General features: G+C 42.6%; 1 protein-coding gene across 16 annotated transcripts in view; it reads left to right on the top strand.

The window, feature by feature from the left end:
* ITPR1 (inositol 1,4,5-trisphosphate receptor type 1) overlaps positions 1–12,567 on the top strand; it is a 355,914-nt gene that overhangs the window by 180,253 nt on the left and 163,094 nt on the right. For 6 of the 16 annotated variants that reach the window (XM_055259821.2, XM_055259818.2, XM_055259811.2 and 3 more), the window contains 9 exons: positions 1,154–1,405; positions 2,219–2,360; positions 3,081–3,234; positions 4,581–4,768; positions 8,504–8,642; positions 9,315–9,373; positions 11,383–11,544; positions 11,621–11,791; positions 12,259–12,324. In XM_055259821.2, coding sequence (XP_055115796.1) covers positions 1,154–1,405; positions 2,219–2,360; positions 3,081–3,234; positions 4,581–4,768; positions 8,504–8,642; positions 9,315–9,373; positions 11,383–11,544; positions 11,621–11,791; positions 12,259–12,324 — 1,333 coding nt within the window. Of the gene's footprint in view, positions 1–1,153; positions 1,406–2,218; positions 2,361–3,080; positions 3,262–4,580; positions 4,769–8,503; positions 8,643–9,314; positions 9,374–11,378; positions 11,545–11,620; positions 11,792–12,258; positions 12,325–12,567 lie in introns of all 16 variants that reach the window. The other 10 variants (XM_055259814.2, XM_055259808.2, XM_055259810.2 and 7 more) reach the window with 3 other exon arrangements.

Raw genomic sequence — 12,567 nt, 5'->3', positions numbered from 1 at the left:
ATATCTGTGTTAATAGAGATTAATCCATTTCTTTAATTTGGACTGCTGGATGATACTCTGTTTTATTGATTTATTACATTTTCATCGCTGTTTGATATTTGGTCACATGCCACAGTTCTTCATGTCAGGAAACATCTTCATTCAAATTTTTCTGAGTATATGTATGAATTTCCATTCCACACTGGGAGGTGGGCTTGGAGGATATTCATATTTTAAGCTTTACTAAGCAATTCTAAATTGGATGTTTCAATGTACACACCCACCAGTTGTAGATGACAACCTTTGTTTCTTCATGTCTTTGTTAACCTTGAATATCATGATGCCCTTTAATTTTTGGTGATTTTATAAGTGTGAAATAGAATCATGTCTATGCTTGCATTTCCCTGACATCTAATGAGGCTGAGAATGTCTTCAAATCATGATTATTAGAAATACATAGAGTTTTTAATTCAGAAGGCAGTATTTGTTAGTTTGAAAGCCTATGGCTTTCTTGTTATTTCACATTTCAAGTATGTTTACTCTTTCAGTGTTTGATGCATCTTCTCCCAAGTGAATGAGAAAGAGTGCCTTAATTGGTCAGGTTCCAGTTAACAACATTCACTTGCAATTGGATGAAGATGAAAAGTGAGGAGTCTCCTACTTTTGTAAATGAAATGTTTTTTTACACGTGTAGGAATTGGAGTGAGTTACATGATATAAGATCTTTAAAATGTTATAAAATTTCTAATTAGGCTTAATATGTGTAATATCTTGAACATTTCCTACGTGGTCTTTACTGTATAAATAAAACACAGCTGAAGGGATAGAAATAGACAACCATCTTAGGCCTTAGCATTCCCCCCATTTATTTTAAAAAGTAAACATTAAGGACCTAACGGAATTAGGTTGTCACATAATTGCTCCAACACAGCTGGATAGACATGTGTTCCTGTTGGTTGTCAAGCCACACTCTACTGAGCAGCTTGAACAGTTCTTTTATCTGCTTGGTACCAAAGCCAAAATCGTGGTGTACAAGAGCAATTTAGGGGTGTTGATGTATGAGTTTAGTTGGCCAAATGTTACTCCCATGACAGTCAGGGTTGCCCAGATGACCCTGCATTCATCCTGAATGATTTCTGGAGCGTGAGCTGTGTGCCCCTGTTCCTTCTTCTAGATATCAGCTGAACCTCTTTGCGAGGATGTGTCTGGACCGCCAATACCTGGCCATCAACGAAATCTCAGGCCAGCTGGATGTCGATCTCATTCTCCGCTGCATGTCTGACGAGAACCTGCCCTATGACCTCAGGGCGTCCTTCTGCCGCCTCATGCTTCACATGCATGTGGACCGAGATCCCCAGGAACAAGTCACCCCCGTGAAATATGCCCGCCTTTGGTCAGAGATTCCCTCGGAGATCGCCATTGACGAGTGAGCCTGGCACCTGAAAACCTTGCTTTACATTTATTCTCCGTGGCAGTAGATAGCCCCATATGGTCTCATTAAATCTTAGAAGAAAGATGAAGTGTTGGTTTTTTCTTTAAGCTTAAAATAAAATTAAGTGGATGGCAAATATTTTTTTCCTCAAGAATGTAAAAGATGGCATGATTATGTTTTTGGTTTTTGTTTTTTTTTTTTTTTTTGAGATGGAGTCTCACTCTGTCGCCCAGGCTGGAGTGCAGTGGCGCAATCTCTGCTCACTACAAGCTCTGCCTCCCTGGTTTACACCATTCTCCTTCCTCAGCCTCCCGAGTAGCTGGGACTACAGATGCCCGCCACCACGCCCGGCTAATTTTTTGTATTTTTAGTAGAGACGGGGTTTCACCATGTTAGCTAGGATGGTATCGATCTCCTGACCTTGTGAGCTGCCCTCCTCGGCCTCCCAAAGTGCTGGGATTACAGGCGTGAGCTACCGCGCCCGGCCCCGATTATATTTTTTATATCTCATTTATCTGCTCTCTCATTCTACAAATATTTGAGTGTGTACTATGTGCCAAGCTCAAGAAATACATCAGTGAACAAACTAGAAAGCAATCTCTGTGCTAGTTGGTAGAAGACAGACAATAGGCAAGATAAACGACTCAAATATATAGTTGGTGATATGTGCTAAGGAGGGAAAAAATAAAGTAGGGTCAAGGGATACCAACTGTTAGGGGATGTTGACTTTTGAAGCTAAGTGACCCAGGAAGACCTCTCTTGGAATAACTTGAAATTTTGTTTCCTTTCTTTCTCCTTTCTTTTCAGCTATGATAGTAGTGGAGCTTCCAAAGATGAAATTAAGGAGAGATTTGCTCAGACCATGGAGTTTGTGGAGGAGTATTTAAGAGATGTGGTTTGTCAGAGGTTCCCTTTCTCTGATAAGGAGAAAAATAAGCTTACGTTTGAGGTAACTCATGATGAAATGATCTATGTGTATTATCTGCCTCTCAGTGGTCATTTTTCTGTGGGGCAAATAGAATATATTTGAGTAGGTTGTGATTTTGGTCATGATGCTCTGGTTTTGTAATGGAAAGGAATTCAGCTTGGTTTTGTTCCAGGATAAAATAAAATGGGTATCAGTCACATGGCTTAATAGTAGTTATGTTCTTAAAAGAAATATACAAGGTGACTTGAACCACATAAAATGATAGAACATCACTTTGTATTAAAACTGACAAGAGAGAAACACTGTGCTTGTGATCTGCCATAGATTAATCGTTTACAGAACATAAATCCTTGTTACTTCTGAGTTAACAACATTTCTGAGACTGCTTTTGCCTTTTAAGAGCTGTATTTCTGAGGATTGCAGAGTGTTATTATCTGTGTCCTTTTTGGGAATAACTCTGCTTGCCTGGTGTTAATATTATCCTTGGGAAGCTGTGTAGAGAAAATGATGAGGTCTTTCTTTTTTAATTAGTCATTAGAGCAGATCAGTAGCTTTGCATTTCTTATTTTTCCTCCTTATGAACAAAATGAAATCTTATCAGAAAGTACAAGGAAAATACATGCCTTCTCTTACCATAAGGAAGGTCCAAGTCTGTCATTTCTAAACTGGTCAACATCAAATGGAATTGAAAGGGATGCAGTTTATGTAATACCATCTTCTTCTTTTATTTTAATACAATAGGTTGTAAATTTAGCTAGGAATCTCATATACTTTGGTTTCTACAACTTCTCTGACCTTCTACGATTAACTAAGATCCTTCTGGCCATATTGGACTGTGTGCATGTGACGACAATCTTCCCCATTAGCAAGATGGCGAAAGGAGAAGAGAATAAAGGTAACAATGATGTGGAGAAGCTGAAGAGTGAGTATCTGAGGGTGCCCATACATCTGAGAGATGCCCTCCCAGCCTTTCCTGTTATGCTCATGTCATACCCTACGTGTGATGCCACGTTCTTTCTTTGTTCATTCCTTCCCAACTTTTCATCGTGAACATTTTCAAATACTGTGTAAAGAAAAGCTGAAAGAACAGTACGATGGAGTCCCATGCACCCATGACTTTGAGTCAACAATTATTCACATTTTGCTGTCTTTCATTTGTATTTATGTGTGAGTCGTGTGTATATTTTATTGAACAATTTGAAAGTTACTTAACCCTTTGAATGTTTATATAACAAATACATGTCCTATCATTGTTCTTGACATTCGTGAATCCTTTGATCATAATATTTGTTTAGGATGTAAGAAAATCCAGGCATCTATCTTGGTAGCTGTTTCCACTTTGTGAGTTGGACAGTCTGCCTTTGCATGTTTATTTCTTCCTTGTTTTAGGGTCAGAGTAGGCAGATATTGGTATATGTATCAATTGTTGTTAACTGTTCTTCTGCAGCTAGAACAGAAAAAAATACATTGACTTATTTTTATTTGTTAGGTCTTGTGCTAAGTCATGGTGCATTATACCATTTAGTTCTTTTGTTGAGCTCCTTTATTTCCATTTTGTAGTTGAGGAGACTGAGCCTTAGAGGTAATATGATGCACCTAAGGTCAAGTAGCATCAGGATTTGTGCCTTGTTAACTTTATATACCTAGTTCTGTGCTCATAACAAGCACATAGTTGATGATCAATAAAATTTGGGCAGGGCATGGTGATTCATACCTGTAATACTAGCATTTTGGGAGGCTGAAGCAGGAGGATTGCTTGAGGCCAGGAGTTCGAGACCAGTCTGGGAAATGTAGAGAGAACCTATCTCAACCAAAAAAAAAAAAAATTAGCTGGGTGTGGTGATGCATGCCTGTAGTCCTAGCTACTTGAGACGTTGAGGCAGGAAGATTGCTTGAGCCCAGAAGTTTGAGGCTGCAGGGAACCATCATTGTGTCACCGCACTCCAGCCTAGGTGATAGAGTAAGATCCTGTCTCCAAAGAAAATTTTAAAAAATAAAATTTGATGGGCAAGTTAGTGCACAGAAATGCCCCTCTGGAGATTTTGAAGCCCATGATCTTTCTATTGCTCTCAGAAGCCCAAATTTTTGATGTGCATTTACCTTTCCAAGTTTCCAGGGTCTTGAGATGTTGGAATAGGGATATATTAAATAATTTGTCTCAAAGAGCCCCTGCCCCTTGACAGATGCCTCCGAGCATTCTCTAGAGACATTGTGACCGTGGTCTGTCCTGGCCTTTCCTAGGCAGTAACGTAATGAGATCTATTCATGGCGTGGGAGAGCTGATGACCCAGGTGGTGCTCCGGGGAGGAGGCTTTTTGCCCATGACTCCCATGGCTGCTGCCCCTGAAGGCAATGTGAAGCAGGCAGAGCCTGAGAAGGAGGACATCATGGTCATGGACACCAAGCTGAAGATCATTGAGATACTCCAGGTATCCAAGAGCTGGAGCTGGGGCAGGGAGGGTGTGTCACAGGGGCACCATTCAGATCCAGTCCCTCTGTTCTGATGGATCCCAAGTCTTTCTGGGAAGAAAATGGGGGCAAATTCTTAGCTCATCCCTCTGTGTCATTTATGAGCTGGCTCCTCTTAATCCCCTTACTGCTGTCTCCTACCCTCCCAACATGGCCTTGTCCCTCCAGCCATGTCAAGACTTGCCATTGTTATCTTAGCTTTCCATGATCATTGGCCTGCATGCCAACCCTCTGCCTAGAATTCACTTACCTGTGTGTCTCCATGTAGCTGCATCTCTGCTTATTGATCATAACCAGGTTCAGGGTTCCATCAATGTTGCAAAGCCTTCCTCCCTTCTTCCCGTTTTCATTCAATCAACAAATATTTATTGAGACCAACTCTGTGCCAAGTCCCCTTAAGCACTGGGGGGGTCCAGCAATGAAAAAAATAGATGAAATTCCTGCTTCTCTAGAACTTACATTTTGATAGACGGCATGGGCATGTATTAAGAATGAGTGCTAAGAGATGTTAAAAAGTAAAGGAAGGTCAGGATGGTTTGGAGACACTGAGGACAGGGGGCCGGGAATATTATGTTTGATGAGGTTATCAGAGAAGGCCTCTCCAGTATGGTGACGTGATTACACACCTGAATGAAGTGAGGAGATAGCCATGCAGATATCTTGGGAAAGGGTATCTGAGGCAGAGGGAACAGCAAATGCAAAGACCCCATCGTGAGGAGGGGCACATTTGGGAACAGGTGGGGTTCAAGAGGGAATGGGAAAAGATCAAGTCGGGGAGTAAATATATACAACTCCTTGGACAGATTGCCTGTAAAGATGCACAGAGAAGTGGGGATATGGGCAGAGAGCGATTGTTGGTAACACGGTTTGTCTTTGTTGTAATATTTTTTAAGTGGGTAGATTATAACAAGCTTTTATGGTGAATAGGAATGATCATGTATACAGGGAGAACTTGTTGCCGTTTGGGGAGAGAATAATTGTAAGAGCAAAGTCCTTCTGTAGGCAAGCGGGGGTGGAATCTAGTATATAGGAAAGGCTTGGTTGTAGGCAGGAAACCCTCCCAAGCCTCTCTACAGCTTTGAACCTCACCCGACAACCTGCGCTTCCCTCTTTCTGTGCCATGTAGGTAACTTTTATTCATCAACAAAATCATCTGCTGCTTAATGGAAAGAATCATGCTAGCACCATCTTTTTTTATCCCGTGCTGCCTGATCTCAACCCCAACAGATGTAGTAGAAATTTATAGATGTTTAAGATCTGGGGATTTTATTTTTTAGTCTGAAATCACCCTTTACCAGTGCTTTGAAAGCATTAATGGGTTGTCTCAAAGTCATGTAATTAGGACAATAAAGACCACTTAAGTAAAGGAGAAACCTTATTGAATTTATGCCTGACCAACAGTAGAGAAAGATTCCTTTTTTAAAACTTTATTTTTTAGTAAATTTTATTTTCAATTTTTTTTGTCAAGGTAAAATATACATACAAAATTTGCAGGCCATGGCCCATGTGATCCAAAGTGGTGTCTTGGACGTTTATCAGAAACGACACAGTGCAAAACTTGGTCACATCTTGAGGGCCACTCACTGTGGTGTGGTGACCTAAGAAGGATTGGTCGATTGAGTCATTCTTTCCATGGGTACTTATTGACTCCCTACCATGTGCACTGTGAGGAATGCAAAAATGATTTGAACAGGGGCTCCATCCAGAAGGGGTTTATAGTCTGATGGGAGAATAAGGTATGATGAAGCTGTGTGGATGTGAAATAAAACCACCAGAAAGTTCTCCTGAGATGGGGTCCTGGGGTGGGGGTCATGTGACTCCACGTGGTAAAGATCAGAGAAGGGTTGATGGAGGAGGTAGGGTTTCATCTGAGCCTTTAAGGTGGATGGGCCTTGTACATAGAGAAACAAGGGCCCATTGTCAGGTGGATGGAGCAGCCTGAAGCCGAGTACCATGGGACGCAGGTCAGTGGGCAGTTCTCCCTGAGCAGGGACACAGAGTGTGCTGAGGGGAAGTTGTCAGAAGTGAGGTTGGAAAGGAGGACCAAGCCACACTCCACAGAGCATTGAGTGTCTAAAGTGCTAAGGCTTATTCTCTGTTGAGCCTTTGAAAGTCTTCAAGCAGGAGGTTAACATAAGAACAAGTGGTTAGGAGGCTGATTTGGTAAATTTGGTTCTGTAAATGGAACAGGCAGGAGGTAATGAGGCCTTGAGCAGGGAGAAACAGCAGTAGGGGAGAACTCTGTGAGAAGCGATAGATGGAGAACCACCAGGACTTAGTCTCTGATTAGATGTGTGTCCAGGAAGGAGGCGCTGATGATCAGGCAACTGACTGAGGTTGAGGAAACCCAGGCAGAAAGTAGATGAAGGCAAGACTGACAGTGTTAGTGTGTTAGGGCTCTCCAGAGAAACAGAACCAATAGGATACATATAGATAAGAGGGGGTTTATTATGGGAATTGGCCTCACGCAGTTATGGAGGCCGAGAATTCCCCCTGTCTGCCCCAGCAAGCTGTGTCCCGGGAAAGCCAGTGGTGTGATTCAGCCTGAGTCTCAAGGCTGAAAACCAGGGGAGGTGAATGTGTAACTCTCAGTCTGCGGCCAAAGGCCCGAGAACCTGGAGCTCTGATGGGCAGGAGAAGGTGAGTGTCCCAGCTCCAGAACAGGTGGATTCGGTCTTCCTCCACCTGTTTGCTCCATCCAGGCCCTCCGTGGATTGGATGGTGCCCACTCACACTGGGTGAGAGTGGATCTTCTTTACTCCGCTCACTGATTCAAATGCCAGTCCATTCTGGAAACCCCCTCATAGATGTACCCGGAAATAAAGTTGTACAAGCTATCTAGGTGTCCTTGAACCCAGTCAAGTTGGCATATAAAATTAATCATCACGGTTACTTTTGTACAACACTGAGTTTGAGGCCCTGGGAAGATAGCAAATGGGATGTCCAACAGTCAGTAGGACACATACACTGAGTGCGTGGAGGCAGGCCAGAGATCTATCTCCCTCTAGAAGAGGTGATGGCCCTTGGACTGGGAAAAGTTGCTAGGAGGGCTAAGCAGAGACAAGGGGAGAATGGAAGGAAGAATGTGAGTGAGATCCCTACATGATGTCAGCTGCTGCATCTTTCTTTTTGGTTCTAGCAGCAATCCTAGGAAAAGTGACCCTGTGCTGGAATAGAGGGTGAGGGAACACAGGAGGCAAAAGAAGAGGGTGTCCAAGGGTTTGTACCCAAACCAGGGGAAACAACCAGAAACAGGAAATAGGAACCAAGCTAATTTTCCATAGTAAAAACAAATTTTTGTTGTTAATTCTCTTAAATCCAAAGCAGGTAACTTCACTCTTCTCAGTGTTAGGCCCAGAGTTGGCATTCAATACTTACTGAAATGGAGTCTTGTTTTATAGACTCCATTCATGGAGCCAGGAGTGAGTGATTTAGTGTTCCAGTTGTTAAATTAATTGCCAGGATGCTGAAGTTTACACTAGAGGCTGAGGTGCTGTGGGCAGACTTCTTATGCCCCATGGAAGTCTGCTGTTGTTAAAATGACTGTTGAAATCTAAGCCAAATACTTGGCTCACTTAGTGCTTAAGGTAATTGATGCAGCTGATACCAGGCCCCGCCAGTGTGTAGTGGCTTGGCAGAGTCAAGGTGGTATGTTAATGTAACCAATCTGTTTCCATTTCCACTTGAATCTTTAGTTTATTTTGAATGTGAGGTTGGATTATAGGATCTCCTGCCTTCTGTGTATATTTAAGCGAGAGTTTGATGAAAGCAATTCCCAGACTTCAGAAACATCCTCCGGAAACAGCAGCCAAGAAGGGCCAAGTAATGTACCAGGTTAGTGATTCAGAATGGAATTTCAGCCACAGAATGGGACCTGGCTCTAAGGAAAATGGGGAGCGCAAACAGTATCTTCTAGAAAAAGGGTAAAAATGGTTTTGAGGATTATTGTGCCAGGGCATCATCCTGGCACTTACTCTTTTTGAGCAAGGGAATAATTGATAGAGCCCAGATTCCCTCTGGGTTGGATCTTGTTTCCTTCCATCTTGGAGTGTCTTAGTCATAAGACAGTTGAGGTTTCCAGCATTGTGGTTACCCACCTCCCCCGCAAAAATACCAAAATAAAAACAATAACAAAAAACTCTCCAGGAGACTTCTTGTCCACTAGCAGCTTTTACTCATATCGAAAGTTTTTCCCTGCCCAGGAACTAGTGGTGAAGGGAGAGGGTAGGAGTAGAAATAATCCCATCTACCAAGCCCAAGCTTCCATGAGTGAGATCGTCGCTGTCCTTTACCAGGGGACCATGCAGTGAGGGAGGAAGGGGCAGGAATGTGGAATATGTGGGTAATGTCATCTGGGTTAGTCACTCTGCATAGCTTTGCAGTATAATGTTCTGGGAGATTTGGGGTTAACTCAACAGCTTTACCCTGCAAAACTTATGGATGAGTTCACCAGCAGCATGTTTGCAGACCTTCCTGCATCTGAAGTGATATGTTCTAACTTTTCAGGTGCTCTTGACTTTGAACACATTGAAGAACAAGCAGAAGGCATCTTTGGAGGAAGGAAAGTATATTTTCAGTTACTGTTTTGTAGGTGGTTCTGCAATTGGGAAGGCTGCTCTTCCAGCGCTCTCAGAGGCCTTCCCTTTATTATGTTAGTAAATATTTAGTCTCTGGGCTTAGGTTGTTTTGGTGCTATCTTTGGAACTGTTAGTACTCAAGTCAGAGTTAACTTGGTTGGCATGATTGGGAGGAGAGAGAGAGAGTGAGAGAGAGAGAGAGAGAGTGTGTGTGTGTGTGTGTGTGTGTGTGTGTGTGTGTGTGTCCCACCTAGGACAGAAAGGATTTAGGGAGATTTCTCAAAATACCTACATTACAAGATTATTTTTACATAGTGAGGAAATGCAATCAAAAGAAAGAATAGAAAGAGAGAGGGGCTCAAAACAGAGTGAAGTTAGTAAGATCATGTCCTGCTGCTGCTGCTGGGCTGCAATTTTATCCCTGAGCTCCTTGTAGGCTATGCAACAAAGAAAGCAAAATCTATTCTTTCATGGTTCCTAATATTAATGTAGAAACCCCTTTAAAAACCGCACTGGTCAATTTTCACTTAAGACATTATAATTATGGAGCTCTTATACCTCCAAGTGTAAAATTTGGTATAAACATCATATGCACGTAGTTCTTATAATTAGCACACTTGGTTTGATTATTGCTTTATAACATATTACTCCAAAAAACTTAAGGATTCAAACAACCAAGATTTTATTAATACCTCTCACAGCCCTGTGGCTTGATTAAGCAGGATAGTTCTTCTGCTGGTGGTCACTGTTGGGTCTGTCATACTGTAGTGAGGTGGCAACTGGGGCTGGCACCTCCAAGTTGCATTAGTCACATTTCTGGCATTATAGCAGAGATGCCTGCAAGGCCAGGACTTCTTTCTCTCCCTGTCCATGTGGATAGCTTGGGCTTCTTTACAACATGGTGGCTGACTCAAAGAGTAAATATTCTAAGAGGGCAAGCCAACAGTATGCAAGTGCTAACTGGGCTTCTGCTTGCATTGCATCTCCTAATATCTTATTGTTCAAGCAAATCTCATGGCCAAGCTCATTGTCCATGTCCCCTCATTGGGAGGGGACTACATAAGGGTTTGAATACTCTTTTGGGGCCCACCAGTGTTAAAGTCTACCTCAGTGCTTGATATAAAACCTGTGAAATTTGAATTAGCAACATTATGTACTATGTACTATGATGGAAGATGTTTTTCTGAAACTTAAACAAGGTATTGTGAGTTTAGCATAATACAGGTTCCATGTGCTGTGTGATCACTCAGCTCTCCTGCCATTTTCCTCATATTGAACAGCATTGAAACCTTCACACCTTTTTGGAATACATAGCATGAATACAGTATTTATAAGTCCTCTCTGTGCTTTTCTTACTAGCCAGCAACCATGAAGGTTCCACCATTTGTCATTCATTTGACTCTAAACCCAATATAGGTGCAGACCCAATAATTGACTGGCAGTGCTCAGTTATGGAGTAGTCTGCCCTTTGATCTAGGATATGCTTATTAATATTTAAATATAGTCAGGCATGGTGGTGCATACCTATAGTCCCAGCTACTCAGCATGCTAAGGCAGGAGGATCATTTGAGCATAGGAGTTTGAATTCAGCTTGGGCAACATAGCAAGACCTCATCTCTAAAAACTAAATACATAAACTAATAACTTAGAAGAAACACATCCCCTTGCAGTTCCCAGACCAGAGATGAAGCCCAGCAGAAGAACACCCTATGTAGAGAATCTATTGCTAGTCTTGTCACTTTGGGAGGGAAGTGACTTTGGCTTAAAATTTGACTTAACTTTTAATATGACATCTTACTTGTTCCCTCACCTCACAATATAGTTGAAGATGAAGCAAGGCTGTATTGTTAAAGGAGCTAATGAAAAGTGAAATTGCATGTCTGGAGATCATAGTGCTAGAAATGTCACTAGGTTAGGTGCATCTGGGCCCCAGGTGCATGAGAGGAGGCATTTGTGATTCATTTGGCCTTTCCCCCACCTTGTGCTCCTTTAGTGAGGAGAACACCCCACTGGACTTGGATGATCACGGCGGCAGAACCTTTCTCCGTGTCTTGCTCCACCTGACGATGCATGACTACCCACCCCTGGTGTCAGGGGCCCTGCAGCTCCTCTTCCGTCACTTCAGCCAGAGGCAGGAGGTGCTCCAGGCCTTCAAACAGGTAGCTCAGGTCACGCACGTGTGTATTGTCTGTCCAAGAAGCTGTTGTGTGCACCTAATGGATTGCGTTCATTAAGGTTCAACTGCTGGTTACCAGCCAAGATGTGGACAACTACAAACAGATCAAACAAGACTTGGATCAACTGAGGTCCATCGTGGAAAAGTCAGAGCTTTGGGTGTACAAAGGGCAGGGCCCCGATGAGACCATGGATGGTGCATCTGGAGAAAATGAACATAAGAAAACGGAGGTGAGTGAAACACAAGTTACACTGCTAAAGTAGATGGATGGGCTTCTCGAAACTAGTGAGCATCCTCTTCTGGTTTGTGATAGGATTTATTTTCAAGAGATCTGCTTGTGAAGTCACTAAGATCACAGCTGTTTGCCTAGGAAATAAGCTACGAATCAAAGTTTAGCTATGTCTCCTGTGCAGCCCTGGACCGTGTAGAAGAGACTTTGATGTTGAGTGAATTAGCACCAAGTTTCCCTTACAGACCCACTTGGGAATCGACCTGTTCTCTAGCCATGGCCCAGCCCACTATCCTCTCCCAGGGAAACCCATAGCAAGTAGGTAGATGACTGGGGCATAAGCCCAGCATGACTATTGGAAAATAGTATAGAACTCCCTTTCTTTCATAAAGATCGATGCTAACTGTAACAAACTGACAGTAGCCCAAGAGTTGTACAGATCACACTTGTGTTCACTTTGGTTTCTAGGAGGGAAATAACAAGTCACAAAAGCATGAAAGCACCAGCAGCTACAACTACAGAGTTGTCAAAGAGGTAAGCTCCTCCCTCACCACCATTTTTCCCTTCTTTATGAATTCTCTAAGGAGCTTTAGTTTGTGATAGTCAAATTGAAGGTACACACATTTGAGCTTTTTTCTTCATGTGGTTTAACAGGGAGAAAGTAGAGCTCAGAGGTTAAGCTCATGGGTTTTGGCATCAGATCTGGGCTCCACACCCAGCTCTTCTACTTATTATTTGTGTCCTCAGCTTCCTCACCTTTTATAGGTGCAACCTTTT

The sequence above is a fragment of the Symphalangus syndactylus genome, chromosome 21 (genome assembly GCF_028878055.3).
Source record: "Symphalangus syndactylus isolate Jambi chromosome 21, NHGRI_mSymSyn1-v2.1_pri, whole genome shotgun sequence".
Lineage (NCBI taxonomy): Eukaryota > Metazoa > Chordata > Mammalia > Primates > Hylobatidae > Symphalangus > Symphalangus syndactylus.
This window is presented reverse-complemented; position numbering and strand designations above follow the sequence as displayed.